This window comes from Bombina bombina, chromosome 3, assembly GCF_027579735.1.
Source record: "Bombina bombina isolate aBomBom1 chromosome 3, aBomBom1.pri, whole genome shotgun sequence".
NCBI classification, from domain to species: domain Eukaryota; kingdom Metazoa; phylum Chordata; class Amphibia; order Anura; family Bombinatoridae; genus Bombina; species Bombina bombina.
In genome coordinates this window covers 758742457-758761071 of record NC_069501.1, presented here as the reverse complement: position 1 = coordinate 758761071, position 18615 = coordinate 758742457, and the positions used below count along the sequence as shown (strand labels likewise).

General features: G+C 34.3%; 1 protein-coding gene across 2 annotated transcripts in view; it reads left to right on the top strand.

The window, feature by feature from the left end:
- Positions 1 to 18615, top strand: part of SH3RF3 (SH3 domain containing ring finger 3) — an 899869-nt gene that overhangs the window by 201313 nt on the left and 679941 nt on the right. Inside the window, exon 2 of one of the 2 annotated variants that reach the window (XM_053707609.1) lies at positions 10170 to 10217. The exons of the other annotated variant lie outside the window; for it this stretch is intronic. Coding sequence (XP_053563584.1) covers positions 10170 to 10217 — 48 coding nt within the window. The remainder of the gene's footprint in view (positions 1 to 10169; positions 10218 to 18615) is intronic. 2 annotated transcript variants of the gene reach the window in all.

Below are 18615 nucleotides of genomic sequence, written 5' to 3'. Positions count from 1 at the left end.
AGCTAAGTACCATAGCAGCTTTTTAGCTAAACTGGAATACAGTGGGCAGCTTTTTCCTACCCATTTCAGCAAATCTAATTTTGATGCTGTAGTAAATTATATAGAGTTTGAAATTACTATTTTGTTACAGCATTTCCTCATCCATTGGTTTATTGAGTAACAGAAATTTTTACAATGCATGCACATCAATGGCTGATTCCCTCTTCAGAAAACAAGGGGTTAAAATATAGACATATATATATATATATATATATATATATATATATATAGACATATATATATATATATATATATATATATACTGTTCTGACATTGTGGAAACTGTTAAAGGAACATTAAACACTTTGAGATGGTAATAAACAAATCTTATATATATATAAAATATATATATATATATATATATACATATATATATATATATATATATATATATATATATATATATATATATATATATATATATATATATATATATATATATATATATATATATATATATATATATATATTGGAGTAGCCGTGTTAGTCCAGATATTTAGATATCAAAATAACAAGAGTATTGCATTGAGCAATGATACTTTTTTATTGGACTAACTATACATTTATAAGATGACAAGCTTTCGGAAGAGTTCCTTCCTTTATCAAGTCTGAAGCAATACTAACCAATTCAATGGAATTTACAGATTATATCTTAAAACACAGAATAGCTAAGAAGACAGAAAGTGCAGGGAGAGGAGGAGGTGTCGTAAAAATCATGAGGGGGGCTTAGGTAACAGGCAGACAGTGTCCAGTTTAGGAGAACAGACAGGGGAAATATATAGCTATACATAGAGCATATACTGACATAAAGTTATATATCAACATTGAATCAATATCTATAAAGATGTGAAATTGTATATACAGGGGGAATACAAAAGTTAAAAAAGATGAAAGTGTGGACATAGGCTTACCTGTGTACCTATGTATAAATAATGTGGAATATACAATGTAATTGACTAAATGAAAGTATATTACAAAAATTTTTGATAATGTGTTAAGAATCCAGAGTCCACATTTAGTCCAGAATTAAACAAGTTGAAGTGCATTATCATTTTCATTTCAAAGGTTTTTCTTTCCATGGTGTTTTTGAAGTTGCCTCTGAGAATTTTGATTTTGAGGTTTTGGATGGAGTGGTTGCAGTATTTTGTTTCACAGTCGTTTTTGATTGAGTGTCTGTGTAAGTTCATCCGAAAGTGCAGTTTTTGGCTTGTTTCTCCAATATAGCATCCCACTTCACATGCAGTGCAATGTATCATGTATACCACATTTGCAGATAAACATGAATATGCCCCTTTAATTTTATAGGATTTATTATTGTGATTTGCTGCGCTGCTTTCACAAACGTGTTGACACAGTTTGCAGAGAGCTTTATAGCAGCACTTGGTTCCATTCTGAGTGTTCTTTTTCTCAAGGGGTAGCTTCCTATGTACCAGTTTCTGCTTTAGGTTAGGTGGGTGTCTATATGCCAGGTTTGGGGTTTTGGAAAGATTTTTTTGAGTGTGGGATCCTCTAAGAGTAGTGGCTGTAAGTCTTTTATGATTTTTACGTGATATGTTTTTCTTTTCCCTGTATTGTAGTAAGTGTTCACGTGGAGTATTGAGGGCAGAGTTAATTTTTTTATTTATAATCCTTGTTTTCTAACCTTTTTCTCTGAATTATTGGGACAGTGTGATGAGGTGTTTGTCACGGTCCTTGGTATCTGAGCAAATTCTGTGGTATCTTGTAGCCTGACTGTAGATTATGGATTTTTTAATGTGATTGGGGTAGCTGCATCTATCTGTTGGTTTCCTGTATACAGATGAGTGCAGTTTGCCATTTGTGATGGATATTGTTGTATCCAGGAAGTTAACACAGTCTCTAGAAAAGTTAATTTTAAGCTTGATTTACTTGAAATAGATTAAGTGATTTATGAAAATGTTCAAGGTTTTTTTCTCCTTCTGTCCATATGATGAAAATATCATCTATGTAGCGAAAGTATTTGAAGGGTTTGTAAGGGTAAGTGGCTAGGAATCTCTGTTCTAAGTCAGCCATGAAGAGGTTTGCGTACTGTGGTGCCATTTTGGTGCCCATGGCTGTTCCCATGGTTTGTAAGTAGATGGAGTGGTTGAAGATGAAATAATTGTAAGTATAAATTCTGTAAGTTTACTGACTGTTAAAGCACTATATGTCTGGTTAGGGCTGTCGGAGGAAAGAAAGTTTAAGCAGGCATCAATACCATCTTTATGTGGAATATTGCTGTACAGGGATTCCACATCCATTGTCACAAGTATAGTATCCTCTGGCAATTCTGTTATCTGGCTGATTTTGTTAAGAAAATCAGTGGTGTCTTTTATTTAATTGATTTATCTGGTGTCTTTATTTAATTGATGCCTGCTTAAACTTTCAACCACTCCATCTACTTACAAACCATGGGAACAGCCATGGGCACCAAAATGGCACCACAGTACGCAAACCTCTTTATGGCTGACTTAGAACAGAGATTCCTAGCCACTCACCCTTACAAACCCTTAAAATACTTTCGCTACATAGATGACATTTTCATCATATGGACAGAAGGAGAAAAAAACCTTGAACATTTTCATAAATCGCTAAATCTATTTCATGCAACAATCAAGCTTAAAATTAACTTTTCTAGAGACTGTGTCAACTTCCTGGATACAACAATATCCATCACAAATGGCAAACTGCACTCATCTGTATACATGAAACCAACAGATAAATGCAGCTACCTCCACAGCTCCAGCTCCCACCCCAATGACATTAAAAAATCCATAATCTACAGTCAGGCTACAAGATACCACAGAATTTGCTCAGATACCAGTGACCGTGACAAACGCCTCATCACACTGTCCCAATCATTCAGAGAAAAGGGTTACAAAACAAGGATTATAAATAAAAAAAATAACTCTGCCCTCAGTACTCCACGTAAACACTTACTACAATACAGGGAAAAGAAAAACATATCACGTAATCCCACTAGTAGTCAAATACAACCCTGCTGTGGAAGGGATACAAAAAATCATAAAAGACTTACAGCCACTACTCTTAGAGGATCCCACACTCAAAAAAATCTTTCCAAAACCCCCAATCCTGGCATACAGACAACCACCTAACCTAAAGCAGAAACTGGTACATAGGAAGCTACCCCTTGAGAAAAAGAACACTCAGAATGGAACCAAGTGCTGCTATAAAGCTCTCTGCAAAATGTGTCAACACGTTTGTGAAAGCAGCACAGCAAATCACAATAATAAATCCTATAAAATTAAAGGGGCATATTCATGTTTATCTGCAAATGTGGTATACATGATACATTGCACTGCATGTGAAGTGGGATGCTATATTGGAGAAACAAGCCAAAAACTGCACTTTCGGATGAACTTACACAGACACTCAATCAAAAACCACTGTGAAACAAAATACTGCAACCACTCCATCCAAAACCTCAAAATCAAAATTCTCAGAGGCAACTTCAAAAACACCATGGAAAGAAAAACCTTTGAAATGAAAATGATAATGCACTTCAACTTGTTTAATTCTGGACTAAATGTGGACTCTGGATTCTTAACACATTATCAAAATTTTTTGTAATGTACTTTCATTTAGTCAATTACATTGTATTTTCCACATTCTTTATACATAGGTACACAGGTAAGCCTATGTCCACACTTTCATCTTTTTTAACTTTTGTATTCCCCCTGTATATACAATTTCACATCTTTATAGATATTGATTCAATGTTGATATATAACTTTATGTCAGTATATGCTCTATGTATAGCTATATATTTCCCCTGTCTGTTCTCCTACACTGGACACTGTCTGCCTGTTACCTAAGCCCCCCTCATGATTTTTACGACACCCCCTCCTCTCCCTGCACTTTCTGTCTTCTTAGCTATTCTGTGTTTTAAGATACAATCTGTAAATTCCATTGAATTGGTTAGTATTGCTTCAGACTTGATAAAGGAAGGAACTCTTCCGAAAGCTTGTCATCTTATAAATGTATAGTTAGTCCAATAAAAAAGTATCATTGCTCAATGCAATACTCTTGTTATTTTGATATATATATATATATATATATATATATATATATATATATATATATATATATATATATATATATATATATATATATATATATATGCAATATACTTTCATTATTTATTTTCTCCGCTTTTCCTGCAATTCATTTCTGAAATTGTGAGCTTTTCAGTTGATGTTAGAAGTGGAAGTGCAGAACACTGTTATATTCCACACAGCCATTGGCTACACACTCTAGTGACCTATTTATAACTGTCCCTGAATGGCCACAGCAGAGAAGGTAACCTAAGTTACAACACGGCAGCTCTCATTGTTTTAAAGACACTAAAACTTTATACTTATTTTGTCAATATTTAAAACGCTAATGAAACTTTAAAAAAATACATCTACATGTTATTCTCAGACTAATCTTTTCTTTGCATGATTCTATGTAGCATTTATTTAGTGTTTAATGTCCCTTTAAGGAGAGTGCCCCATCAGAAGAAGCCTGAGGTCTCACACTGTAATATGCACTTATTGCAAGCAGGTCAATGCATGAAAATACATTTGTAAATGAAGGTATAATGATGTCCTATTTTATGGTGATTTCTCAGTGGCAAATTCATCACAGAATAATGAATTTTAAAGAAGAACTTTTTCAATAAATGACTGTAGTGTGGTAGAAGTTTAACCTTTTAAACATTAATGCTCTTATAACTGTGAACTTTTCTGTTTAGCAAAGGGACTACGTGCATAGTGGGAAGTCATTGTGAAGACTTTAAAAATTTTTAGCTCATGGTTGCTCTAAATCACTGGTTTTCAAACCTGTCATCAGCCCTCCCTAACAGGCCCCATTTTGAGGATGTCTAAACTAGAGCACAGGTGAAATAATCAGCTGATTAGTACACATGGTTATTTTACCTGCTCTCAGCCAATGTAATCCTGAAAACCTGGCCTGTTGGGGAGGCCTGAGGACAGGTTTGAAAACTAGTGCTCTAAATTAACTTTATTGTTTCAACCATAAACATTAATAGGCAGGTGAAAAAAAGATGTGGGCATGTTGAATACAACTACTTAGGTTTACATGTATCGGGAAATGTGTCCATTAGCAGCAATGGAGCCATATGAATTGCATTGATCAGCCAGTAATTACAGACCAGTAGTAGTACACATATGTTTTTGCATGTTGACATCCATTGTTTTTGAAAAATCTTCTTTTAGTTTAAACAAAGAAAAAAGTTGACTAAAGTGTCTCTTTAATGTCCCTTAAAGGTAATTAGAAATGTTACCATTGGTAAAAGAAAGAGTTAATGTACCTGTTATATTCTAAAGGTGTGTGTGCATAATGTTTATAGATATACAGTTAACAGCATATAAATTATTATTGGCACCAGTTTTATTGCACTAACTGGCAAGACTGTGTGTAGCATGTGTCACGCCTGTTCAGTTATCCAGCGCAGAACAAAAATAAGATATAATCTATATGTTTAGTGAACATGTTCATTAGACTTTTGTGGTTATAGACATTTAGCTTAGCTTCTTCCTCATAAAAGTGCAATAAGAACATGCTCTGATGTGCAAGTTTATTATTGCACTGCTGCTTGCATGTAACTATGTGTTTAACCCTTGCAATGTGGATTAAACACATAGTAAAAGTCAGCCCCAGGAAAGCAATTTACTACTGGGAATTAGCTGAGCACATATGGTGAGCCAATGACAAAAGGGATATGTGTCTAACCTCCTATCACCTGTTAGCTCCCAGTAGTACACTGCTGCTCCTATTTAGGTATGCTTTTCAATAAATTATAACAAGAGAAGAAAATGGATTTGATGATAGAAGAAATTGAGAAGTCTCTTAAAATTGCATGTTCTACTTGAACAATGAAAGTTTCATTTTGACTTCCATGCCCCTTTAATTATTGAGGTCTGATTGCTTTATCAAATTCTTGTGAATTGTACGGTCCTTTCTGCTGTAGCACGGAAGGTTTTGCCAGAGATTAGAGCAAGCGTGAAGGAGCACAGTTAATCTGTGTGGATTGGCAGGCTGTGTGTATATTAACACTACATTGGCTGACATCCAGTGCTCTTACCTTAATGTAGTTTGATGGGGCTTTAACTGCATTTACAGATAAGATGAGATAAGGTGCTAAGGAAATTCAATAAATTGTGCTGCGTGGAAATAGATTTATAAATGTGTCAAAATCTGTACCTGCAGAGCTTTGAGAAAAATGACAAGACAAGGAAAGAGGAATGGATTTTTCAGACGCATAATTATAACTGGTTAAATTTTTCATACATCTTGCACTTTAATACCTGATAATTGTCATTTAATGCATTGTTTGAATACTTTATTATAATTTTTAAATGCTAAGCAATAGATGTACAATTTATATATATGTGTGTGTGTGTGTTTGTGTATATGTGTGTATGTGTGTATATGTGTATATGTGTGTATATACTGTATGTGTATATGTGCGTTTCTGTGTATATGTGTGTTTATGTGTATGTGTGTTTGTGTGTATGTATATATATATATATGTGTGTTTGTGTATATATGTGTGTTTGTGTGTATGTGTATATATGTGTGTATATGTGTGTGTGTTTGTGTGTTTATATATGTGTATATGTGTGTTTGTGTGTATATGTGTGTTTATATATGTGTTTGTATATATGTGTATACGTGTGTTTGTATATATGTGTATATGTGTGTTTGTGTGTATATGTGTGTTTATATATGTGTATATGTGTGTTTGTATATATGTGTATACGTGTGTTTGTATATATGTGTATATGTGTGTTTGTGTGTATATGTGTGTTTATATATGTGTGTGTATATATGTGTATATGTGTGTTTGTGTGTATATGTGTGTTTATATATGTGTGTGTATATATGTGTATATGTGTGTTTGTAGAAGAAATGTTTAGTTTTTTTTCCAAATTAATCATTTTCTTACATGTTTAATGCTTATCTACAACCTACACTTACTTGAAACTTACAACTACAGTCCATCCCTGTAAAATATAGGCTTAATATTAACCTTACACTTAAATCTAGAATAATTTTTCTCTAACCAAAGACCTGTGGCAACACTGAGGTACTTGATTTCTATCTAACACCCAGTTCCCCTTCCCATACTACTATAATTTCTTTAAAAAAAATCCATTATGCTAATTTATTTATGTTCTTTCTTTGTGTATATAATATAATCCAAGGCTCCTCAGCAGTGATGTAAATTAATTACTACTATAACCAATGCAACCGAGATTTAACCCTTTTATTTCCCAGAACACACACAGGCGATCAAAGGATTAAATCACTACTGTACAACCTACATACAACAGGGAATAAAAACCTTGGGATCCAATAACCAGACCTAAGCACCCCCAATTTTAAACATGTATTGGCATTCACACAGTAGGGTATTGACCCCTGATGTTGCCCCAATACTCCATTGCCATATTGCATATTAATCTGCATGCTGTCTTTTTTTTTTCTAAAGTTACTGACATTGCACTGTTAATGGAATCTGGGGCCTACAATTCTCAGCATGTGAGACTAAGTATATTAATCTCCACCACTGGTTGCACAATATGCAGAGAATTATAGTTTCCATGTGCCATCAAGACTGTAGTGCTGGTGTCTATAAAATGGAAATACAAACAAAAGGTTGGTTTGGGGGATTAACCTCTTAAGGACATATGACAGAATTTTTCCGTCATAAAACAATTGAGCAAACTGAAAGCTGTGTCCTTAAAGGGTTAAAGCCTAATATGACAGCAGGCACTGGCACAACATCAAGGTTCATATTTATAGGTGACAGTCACACTTTTTACATCATTATGGTTAAACTGTACATTTCTATACATTTTTAATAGTCGGCTGCTAATTTTAAACTTTTTATTTAAAATAATATATTTTTATTCTGATTAATAAAAATTGGAAAACTTATTCAGCAGCCCTCAGCAAGGTAGCTCCTAAATGTTTGGAAATCTTGAACCCAGAATTTATAGAATCACCCAATTTTAAAAGTAATTGAGAAGACATTTTATATTGTTACACAACTCTAGACAACGTTTACACTGTTACATTAATCACAAGATATTTATAGAGACAGTTGGCTGTATAAAATAGTCATAACATTTTTATATCAAGCAGAACTTTATTTTTAAATTAATTCAGATATAAAAAAATGTTTTTTGTTCATTTTTCATTTGGAAACTACTGTTTAGGTTTATATTTTACAGTATTAAAGATTATGGGAGATTTCTTATACTGTATAGTGAAGATATGTATGTTTTAGGATGTTGTGTAGTGGCTGTTATTATATTAGTTACTGGAATTCATACCCTTGCTAAGGGATGGAGTCAAGAAGGTCACTGTCTGAACATATTAAAGTGCTTACATCCTCAGACATAATGTTTGTGTTAGTAACAAAACCTCTATCAAACAGATTGTATATGAAAATGACAGATAATGTGTATGCATTAGCGTTGTTTAATATTACAATATCTGCTGTTGTGTTTCTTGTAGTATGCTGTTGCCCTGTGCCGAATTATTGTGGGTAGCGTTAGGTTGGATCATGGTATCCTGGGTAGCAAAGCATCCGAGTATGTCTGTACTTAAAAGCTCATTCATCATTTTAAGCACTCTTTCAAGATTTGGATTCCCGGTAAATCCTGACCAGCAATGCTTGTCACCAGATTATTCTTCGCATAAAAGCACATTAAAGAACAGTTTGTAATTCTGTTGCAGAGATAAGCTTTTCTGTATTGATTATGTATCATGTAACAGTGAGGGGGTTATTACTTTCATTTGATGAGATCATTGGACTTAGATTATTTATTATGAATCCTCACATTATCACAGTTCTGTGTAGACTGAGATAAAGCATTAGACAACATATGTATTCACCTAGGGCCCCACCAAATAGGGTGATTTTTAACAATTTTATTGGAGTGTGTAATTTTTTTTGCTTTACTGACAATGGGGTTAAACACATAGGTACAGGTAATATTGAGAGCTACAATCATTGACAATGATAAGCATGTAATTTCCATTAGAATGTCCCTATAGGTTGCTTGATTGGTCAGCTCATCTGGGATCTCAAGCCGTGGTCTTTACCTATTCCATTTTAGAATTAAGAAAATAAAGCATAACACTCAAATTCTTCTTAAAATTAATCTGACTTTTTAATTCCTTCTTGGTTGGACAAAGTTAATTTGGTTTATTTGGTGTCATACAGTATATTATGAATCAATTACATAAATATTTTTCTTTCTAATGTTAGTGAGAGTCCACGAGTCCTTACTCTTGGGAATACATCACCTGTCCACCAGAAGGAGGTAAAGACACCCTACATGAGCTGTAAAAATCCCTCCCACTTCCCCTTCCCTCCCAGTAGTTCTTTGCCTTGTCAAGGAGAGGACAAGGAGAGAGGTATACACAGAAGAAGATTTTCGTTTTTACCCTCAATGGATAGTTCCCAGAAGAGAGTGTATAACATTTAAGGCTGGTGCAATGTAAATCCTTTAAAGGATTACTTTCTGTTATAATTGTTAAGCTAAACAACTAACATATTAAAGTTAATAAATATTAATTAAAACCTACTGACCTATATTTTCTCCAAAACTAAGTTTCATAACGTTCTAAAAGTTATATCTTTTATTCGCCGATGATGTCACGTTATCCTGCCCACTATTTTCAGCACTGCATGTTCAAAATACTTAAACCAATAACTTTGTGTTTAAATCGCCATTTTGAAACCTAGGTATTGTAAACGGATTGGTACAGAGCAAAGGATACCCACGGAGTGGGTTTGGAAAACAATTAAATTTGCAGACAAGATTTCTGATATACGGTAGAGATATGTTAATGAAATGCTATTGATAAAAAGCGTATTTGGGGTAGTTAGTTAGTAACAGGCATAGAAAATATTTACTTACAGTGGCCCTTTAAGTAAAGTACTGTGCACTGCAACAGTCACAGGTATCGCTGGGAAGTTCTCATGCCTCCTCCTGCTTTGGCCAGATTAATTAACTTCTCTGCTAGAGACCTGTTTGCTGTTAGAAATAGTATTGGGTCTCAATCTACACCACTTATTTTTTGTTTTACAGAAGGACATGGTGGAAGAGAGGAGTACAAGGACTACAGACAGGTGCTTAGTAAGTACATTTGGGCTGTATTTCTGGATCCAACTTTATTACACTCACTTTCAGTATTTTCAGTACTTGGTGACTGTTTGTGCACAGTGACATTTTGGGCACATGTTGGCAGGTTTTTGCTGCACAGGGGGTCCGGAATTATGGTATACTGTATGGATTGGGTTTTTAGAGGAGAGGGTCAGGTTTCACCCTCACTATTATGCCCAATATAGGGGACTTTCAATTTTAGTGTTATTCAATTTTTTTGGGGGGGAAATTGTATTGTTAAGGTACATGATCAAAAATTAAAACAAAATTGTTCACCAAAAATTGTATTTTATCAAAAACGTAATATTTTCTATGTAAATTACTCTGGAATAAATCATATATATACAGCGTAAATCTTATACACTGGTTGTGGAAAACCACATACAAACTTGTACATATAAGTAAAAAATACAAAACGTTATTGTTTTTTTTTTTTGTAAAATGGGCTGACCATGAGCATTCCATACGCGTATAGGAAATTTTCTCTAATCCCAGAGTAATTCTCCAAACATTACTGCCCTACACAGTTTTTTCTTGCAAATGAAAAGGTCTCAAAATACTTAATACCCTAATAGAAAAACACATGCATACGAAAATATAAGCAATTGTACGATGCTATACGCAGAAAGCAGCGTAATGGGATTTATATAACTTCACCCTACACAATGACTTTTCCCTCCATTTTTTTAAGATAATTACACCAGGACAACCACGTCTGACCTAGTGAGCTTTAGATAATCGTCCCCTAAGCACCTTTTAAAATTACTACCAAATAAAACCTCTAAATATTAGACCTTTGATCGTCACCTGAGTGTTTTTAGAAATTAAAAGTAGTAAGAGAGGGAGAGGAAGAAAAGGGGTTGAATACAAAGGTATCACTTAGGAGTGACAAGCATTGCAGCTTCTGATCAGGACGAGCCAATGAGGAGCTGCAGCTGCATGTAGCTACCAATTACTGGCCGCACTGATTTAAAGGGACAGTGTACTATAAAATTGATTTAAATGTGTTCCAAATTACTTGTTATACCTACTGCAGATTATTAGATGAATGGGAAATTGTTATTTTGTAATTATTTTTATATTTTAAATAACTATTTTTGCTCATGAAAAACATCACCTGTTGTTCTCAAGGATATGTCCATATACATGGGCTGAGTCTGCATGTAAAGCAAACCTGCTAATGTTATCTGTGTCTAAACACACAGTCTGATAGTTAGGTTTTGAAATGCTAATTATGGCAGGGCGGTATATTGAGCACAACTAGCTATTTCAAATACAATAATCTCTCTCTTTCTCCTACCCCCCTGGGAGATTAGTTAGGCAATTCACTCTGCATTTATATTTTTAGTCAGGTGGTGGATTCTACAGGTAAAATCAAAATAAAGGAGCTGTTTGGAAACAATTAAACACACTCCATTAGGTAAAATAGACCATTGGAAACGCATTAAAGGGACAGTAAAGTCAAAATTAAACTTCAAATAATTAGATAGAGCATGACATTTTATACAGCATTCCAATTTACTTCTGTTATACATTTTACTTATTTTTCTTGGTATCCTTTGTAAAAGAGTAATCTTAGGTGAACTCAGGAGTTTGCACATGCCTCTAGCCATTTATCAGCTGTGTTTGTAACTTTTATTATAACAAATATAGTTCCAAACACTGCTGTCATAGACTGCTATAGCAAATCATGTCAGCTCAACATCGCTAAATGCAGACAGCATACGCTGTTAGCATTTATCATTGCACAAGCATTTCTAGTGAAATGCTTGTGCAATGCCGCCCTCTGCTCACTAAGGGCCAATCGGCCGCTAGCAGGGGCTGTCAATCATCGCATAGGGATGATTTCAATCCACCACCTAAAAGGTGTCAAACAGGTTATGGAGCTGCTTCTTAATTTACATTTTAGGCGAGCCTCCGAAGCACCATCCACTGCTTCATAAATGGAGCCCCTGAGCTCTTATCAGCCTAGCTTTACTTGCTTTTAAGAGTTCAAAGCAAATTTGATAACAGAAGTAAATTAGAAAGTTGTTTTAAATCAGGTGATCTATCTGAATCATGAAAGTTTAATTTTGACTTTACCGCCCCTTTAAAGGGGAGACAATTTTAGGGTAAAAAGTCCCTTTAAGGTTCTCAAGCTGAGCTTTATTTAGGAGTTTAACCCACTGGACTTTACTTAGGTGTTTAACCCATTTGCCAGAATAGGGTCAGTAATGCAAAGATGACATTTATCACCAAACTAGAGCATGCCATTTTTTAATTAGTGTTGCTTTATCTTTCCCTTAAAGGGACATTATATACTAGATTTTTCCTTGAATAAATGTTTTGTAGATGATCCATTTATGTAGCCTATACAGATTTTTTTTTTTTTTTTTTAAAGTGTAATTACGCTTATTTTTAAATAACATTGCATGGATTTTCAGACTCTTAACTAAGCCCCAAAGTTTTAGTAGAATAAAGATGTATACCTACTCCAGCTTGCAACCTTTTGTGTAAAGGGTCTTTTCATATGCAGAAGAATGGGGGGGGGGAGTTTGTTTTTTTTGCTATAGGTCTGTTTTTTTTTTCTATAGAACCAATTTCAGTGGGTGTTCCAGTTAACCTTTTCAACAGAGCTAAACTGGGAGCTTCTAAGTAAGTTTTTAGACAATTTTCTACTGGATTTTTTACATCAGTATGCAGTTATATGAAAATTGGTGTATACTTAGGGTGACCATATTGCCGCTTTAAAAAGGGACACACATGAAAAATACATATGTCAGAGTTCTTATACAAAACATTTCTTTAAACAGCCCTAAAAAAAAGCTCTGACATATGTATTTTTCATATATGTTCCTTTTTAAAGCGGCAATATGGTCACCCTATGTATACTGTCCCTTTAACCATCAGAAGAAAATATTGGCAGAATTAGTTGGTGTTTTGGTTCTTATCTACCATCAAAATCTATTTATAATGCATAAGCTCTCACGCATAGAGTGTGCATTCCTGTCCGGGAAGTATGTTAAGGAAAACAGGAGGAAATCTATTGCAAGAGTAGCAAAAACATAGAACAGTGACTGAGCAACCTGTCAGCACTTACTAATTTGATGTATGACTTGTTTGCATCTGATCTCGCTCATTAGCACAGTATATGCAGCAGATAATTATAAAAAGACTAAACATCTTTCTTCTGAAACCTCTGGGCATTCCTAAAGCTTTCTGCTTTCTGTCATTGGAGACCGTTCAGGAAGGCCACATGCAATCTCTATGGTATGGAAAAGTAGACTTATAAAGGGCCATAAAAGCTGAAAAAGAAAATGCTCTTATGTGTAAGAGAATTTTATCATTGCACTACTGCTCTCATAGAACTAAGTGCGTAATACCTGCAATCGGATTTAACACATAGTTAAAACCAACTTCAACAGCAGTGCACTACTGAGAGCTAGCTGAACACATCTTATGAGCCAATGACAACAGGTATATATGTGCAGCCAACAATCCACCAGCTGCTTCTAAGTCTAACTAGGGGTATTATTCAACAAAGAATACTAAAAGAACAATGTATATTTGATAAAATTGTATTTTAGTATCCACAAATAAAGGTTTTAAATTATTTGTAGTTGTACGGAAAAAATATTTCTATATATCTGCATGTCTGTCTATCAATCAATCTATCTATCTATCCATCTATGTAGAAAAGGTCCCAAACAAATGTCATCACATATCAGAACATATATTGTTATTATAAAATATCAATTAAAGTTAATAAAATCTGTGGATGACAAAAAAAAAAAAAAAAAGCAGATTGCACAGATAAATAAGCATAGAGTTCTAGGATAAGACCATTGGAATGTATGGCAGATGTGTCTTATAGAAAAGAAACTGCCTGAACTATAAATTATAAATGTGCTGAAACATTACTGAGGGGATAACATGATCTGGTGTAAACAGCCGCATGATATGATGCTGTTATTTTACATTGATACAGAATATCTGCTGTTATTTCATGTAAGATGTTGCTGAATGAAGCTATGAAGTTGACTTCCCGTCACCATATTTTATCAGCAAATTTAGTGATCATTTCATAGTTATTAAAACATTTAAAATAAGAGTACTCTGTAAATAAAACCATATGGAAAAAAATATGAATTACAAACTAAGAGGATCAGTTTATACGCTGCCAATTGGATACAAAACAATGATTTCTATCCATGTGTCTACACCAAGTAATTTTTCACATCACTTTAATGAAAACCGTTTACCTTGTGGAATATGAAGACTCTTAACAGAATTTGAATGCTTGGGGCCTTTTTTTTTTGTTCAAAACTGGATTTATTGGGAGTAAGCTAGAAAAAGGACAGCAGACGAAAAACATAACCATGAAACAGAGAAAATCAGGGCAGTGATAATCTTCTTAAACATTATTATGTAGAAACAGGGGTTGTGTTTACAGGTATATCTAACGTTTTTTCCATGTCCTTATCTCTGTAGCAATAAATCATCATTTTCACGCTATTGAAATTCCATAGGGCCTACTGGTAGGACACAGAGGGACAAGGCTGGATCCAGCACATGCTCAGTCACTGCTGATGCCACTCATTCAGTTTGGCTGCTACCTAAGTGTTTCCTTGAGAAAGTCATACAGTTTTGGAATTACATTAGTGTAAAAAAAAAAAGAAATTATTGCTACAGAGTGCTACACATAGCTAAACAAAAAAGAACTTCCATCTCTGTAAAAAGTTGTCATGTTTTGTACATACATCTCAGCATTGTATACAGTGTTGCATTGTGTTTTAGGAAGGCGAGGCTGAGATCACTGCAAACTGTACTCCTCTAAAGAGTGTCAAATTAACGGGACACTGAACCCAATTTTTTTCTTTTGTGATTCAGATAGAGCATGCAATTTTAAACAACTTTCTAGTTTACTCCTATTATCAATTTTTCTTTGTTCTCTTGCTTTCTTTATTTGAAAAAGAAGTAATCTAAGCTATTTTTTGGTTCAGTACCATGGAAAGCACTTGTTTATTGGTAGGTGAATTTACCCACCAATCAGCAAGAACAACACAAAAAAGGGCCGGCATCTAAACTTACATTCTTGCCTTTCAAATAAAGATACCAAGAGAATGAAAAGAATTTGCTAATAGGAGTAAATTAGAAAGTTGCTTAAAATTGCATGCTCTATCTGAATCACAATAGAAAACATTTGGGTTCAGTGTCCCTTTAAGCTTTTAAAATATTTGTAAAAACAGGAGGACAGGACTAATGTCTCAATTTCAGGGCGGCCCCATAAATTGTGGAACACAGTACATTTTGATACATTTTCTATCATTAATTAGACTGTTGTATGATTAAGGGGAATACCCCGAAACGTCGCTGGTTCGTTTTATTGTTGTGCCAATAAAGGATATTTTATAACAGTGCTGTGGACCATAACAGTGTTTTCAAGACTTTGAGTGTATTGGTAGCAACCCTGGTCTTCATCGAGCACTATATGCTACTTTCTGCGGTATTACCTTTCATGTCACAGTAATTAGACTGTTGGTATAATGAGCACAGCTCAATCAGCTAAAACCCTGCTACAGTGTTGATTGCAGAAAGGTGCGTTATGCAAGATGATCTACATGTCAAATGGACACAGTAAAGGAGATTAGATTTTAGATTATACTCTTGTGCATTTGCATTTAAAAATAGAGTTATCACATTATTTCTTCGTAAAAATAACCTGTCATTAAATTTTGCTACCAAAAAAATGGTTCTTATCTGTGGTTATTTGTATATAGAAAGTGGGACTGAGGTCTCATTTGGGACAAATGAATTAGTGTGGCAAATATTTATTCATTTTGATGATGGATTTAAAAAAAATAAAAAATAATAATAATAATTAAAATTAAAAGACATAAGGTGATGAAATCCACCAGTTCTTACACATATGTTATGTATCCATTATTTGTACAGTATATAGAATATATGTGCTGTGCGCCACAAATTAGAGATTACTACACTACAGTGAAATAACTCAAAGGAATGATACAGTGTATGTACACACAATTGGAAGAAAGTTATTGACCTACTGAGTATAGGCCTTTGTGTTCAGGCAGTGATTTTGCTGTATTGCAGTATTATTATAAAAGAATAGTCTTGTCAGAATTAAACTTTCATAATTCAGATAGAGCAGACAATTTGAAGCAACTTTCTAATTTACTCCTATTCTCAATTTTTCTTTGTTTTTTTTTGGTATCTTTATTTGAAAAAGCTAAATGTAAGAATAAGAGTCGGCCCATTTTTGGTTCAGCACCTGGGTAGCACTTTCTGATTGGTGTCTAAATGTAGCCACCAATCAGCAAGCACTACCCAGGTGCTGAACCAAAAATGGGCCGGCTCCTAGGCTTACATTCAAATAAAGATACCAAGAGAATGAAGAAAAATTGATAATAGGAGTAAATTAGAAAGTTGCTTAAAATGACATGCTCTATCTAAATCATTAAAGTTTAATTTTGACTAGACTATCCCTTTAATTAATAACTCCATGAATTTACAATGTGTCAACATATTCCACAGCACTATGATATTCTGTGCATTATTTGAGTAACAAAATAATAAATAAAAAAATCAGTTACACAAATGATTAAAGGGCAGAAGTTGCAGCCCAAGATGATCTACAATACATGTAGTTGACTTACATGCTAACAAAAATTATATTTCTCTATCTTTTGCTTTCAAAAATATTCTTTAATTAATAAAAATGATGTGTAATTAGACAAGTGTCTAACGTCCCTTTAATTTGTGATCTATGCCAGTTGGGATGTTCTTTGTTCTCTATATTTTCATTCTTAACATCTGAGAGTATAAAGTCTTGTCATATCTTTGCACCTGCTGTGCAGTGGGGTGTGTTAGGAGATTACAGTACTAGCAAAACTTCAGACAGACTTGGATCAACAGTCCTTGGTTTAGACATATGTCTGACTATGTGAATCATGCTAATGGCACCTCATCTCACAGAGAGCTGCAGCCAAAACATGCAGCTGAAGTTTATTTTTTCCTAAGTAGTGGTCACAATAGACTGCAGATTCAGACAGGGTCTTTTTGACTTCTATGTTGGATGGTTGGCTTAAAACTGCTTCACTCTATAGAGACACAAGTATGGAAAATATTCTATTTACTTCTGACATCTGCTCTGTCTGTATATATTAGACTTCAGGGAGGCTTTTAGGTAAATATGGTTTTGTGATTTCTGATTACTAAAACATGCATAACTGATTTATATTGCCTCTAGTGTATGTTTTGTCACTCTCACCTGAAGATGAGTGGTTGGTTACCATGGAAACAGTGTGAAAAAGGAATGCATATCAAGTACACATCATATTCATCTCTCAGACTAACGCACATGTAGCGCACACTGATCAGAGCTCTCCTCACAAACACTCTTAGAGAATGGAGAGATTTAAAATGTTAAATTTTAGGAGCATGACTACTACAAAAAGTGAGAAGACAAATTTACTTCCTTTAAACTGCAGAATTTCAATATCATACCTTAGGAATTATTATGAAAAAGACAAAAGTTATAGATATGAAAATATTTCAAATATATTTTGTTATCTAAAAAAAGGATATTTTATATTTACTAACTATAAGTTAATACTTTAAATTAAATGTTTTTAACTAACAGAATATGGGATTTGCAAATGCAGAAATAAAATACAAGTTTACAATGCCCATGAAAAGTCTTCAAAATACAGAAGGGCCATAAGAATATACACTCACCGGCCATTTTATTAGGTACACCTGTTCAATTGCCTGGTAACACAAATTAATCAGCCAATCACATGGCAGCAACTCAATAAATTTAGGCATCTAGACATGGTGAAGACAACTTGCTGATGTTCAAACCCAGCATCAGAATGGGGAAGAAAGGGGATTTAAGTGACTTTGAAAGTGGCATGGTTGTTGGTGCCAGACAGGCTGGTCTGAGCATTTCAAAAACTGCTGATCTACTGGGATTTTCAGGCACACCCATCATTAGGGTTTACAGAGAATGGTCCCAAAAAAAATAATCCAGTGAGCGGCAATTGTGTGGATGAAAATGCCTAGTTGATGTCAGAGGAGAATGGGCAGACTGGTTTGAGATGATAGAAAGGCAACAGTAATTCAAATAACCACTCGTTACAACCAAGGTATGCAGAATACCATCTCTAAACGAACAACGTCGAACCTTGAAACAGATGGGCTACAGCAGCAGAAGACCACACCGGGTGCCACTCCTGTCAGCTAAGAACAGGAAACTGAGGCTACAATTCGCACAGGCTCAGCAAAATTGGTCAATAAAAGATTAGAAAAAAGCCTGGTCTGATGAATCTCGATTTTAGCTGTGACATTCAGATGGTAGGGTCAGAAT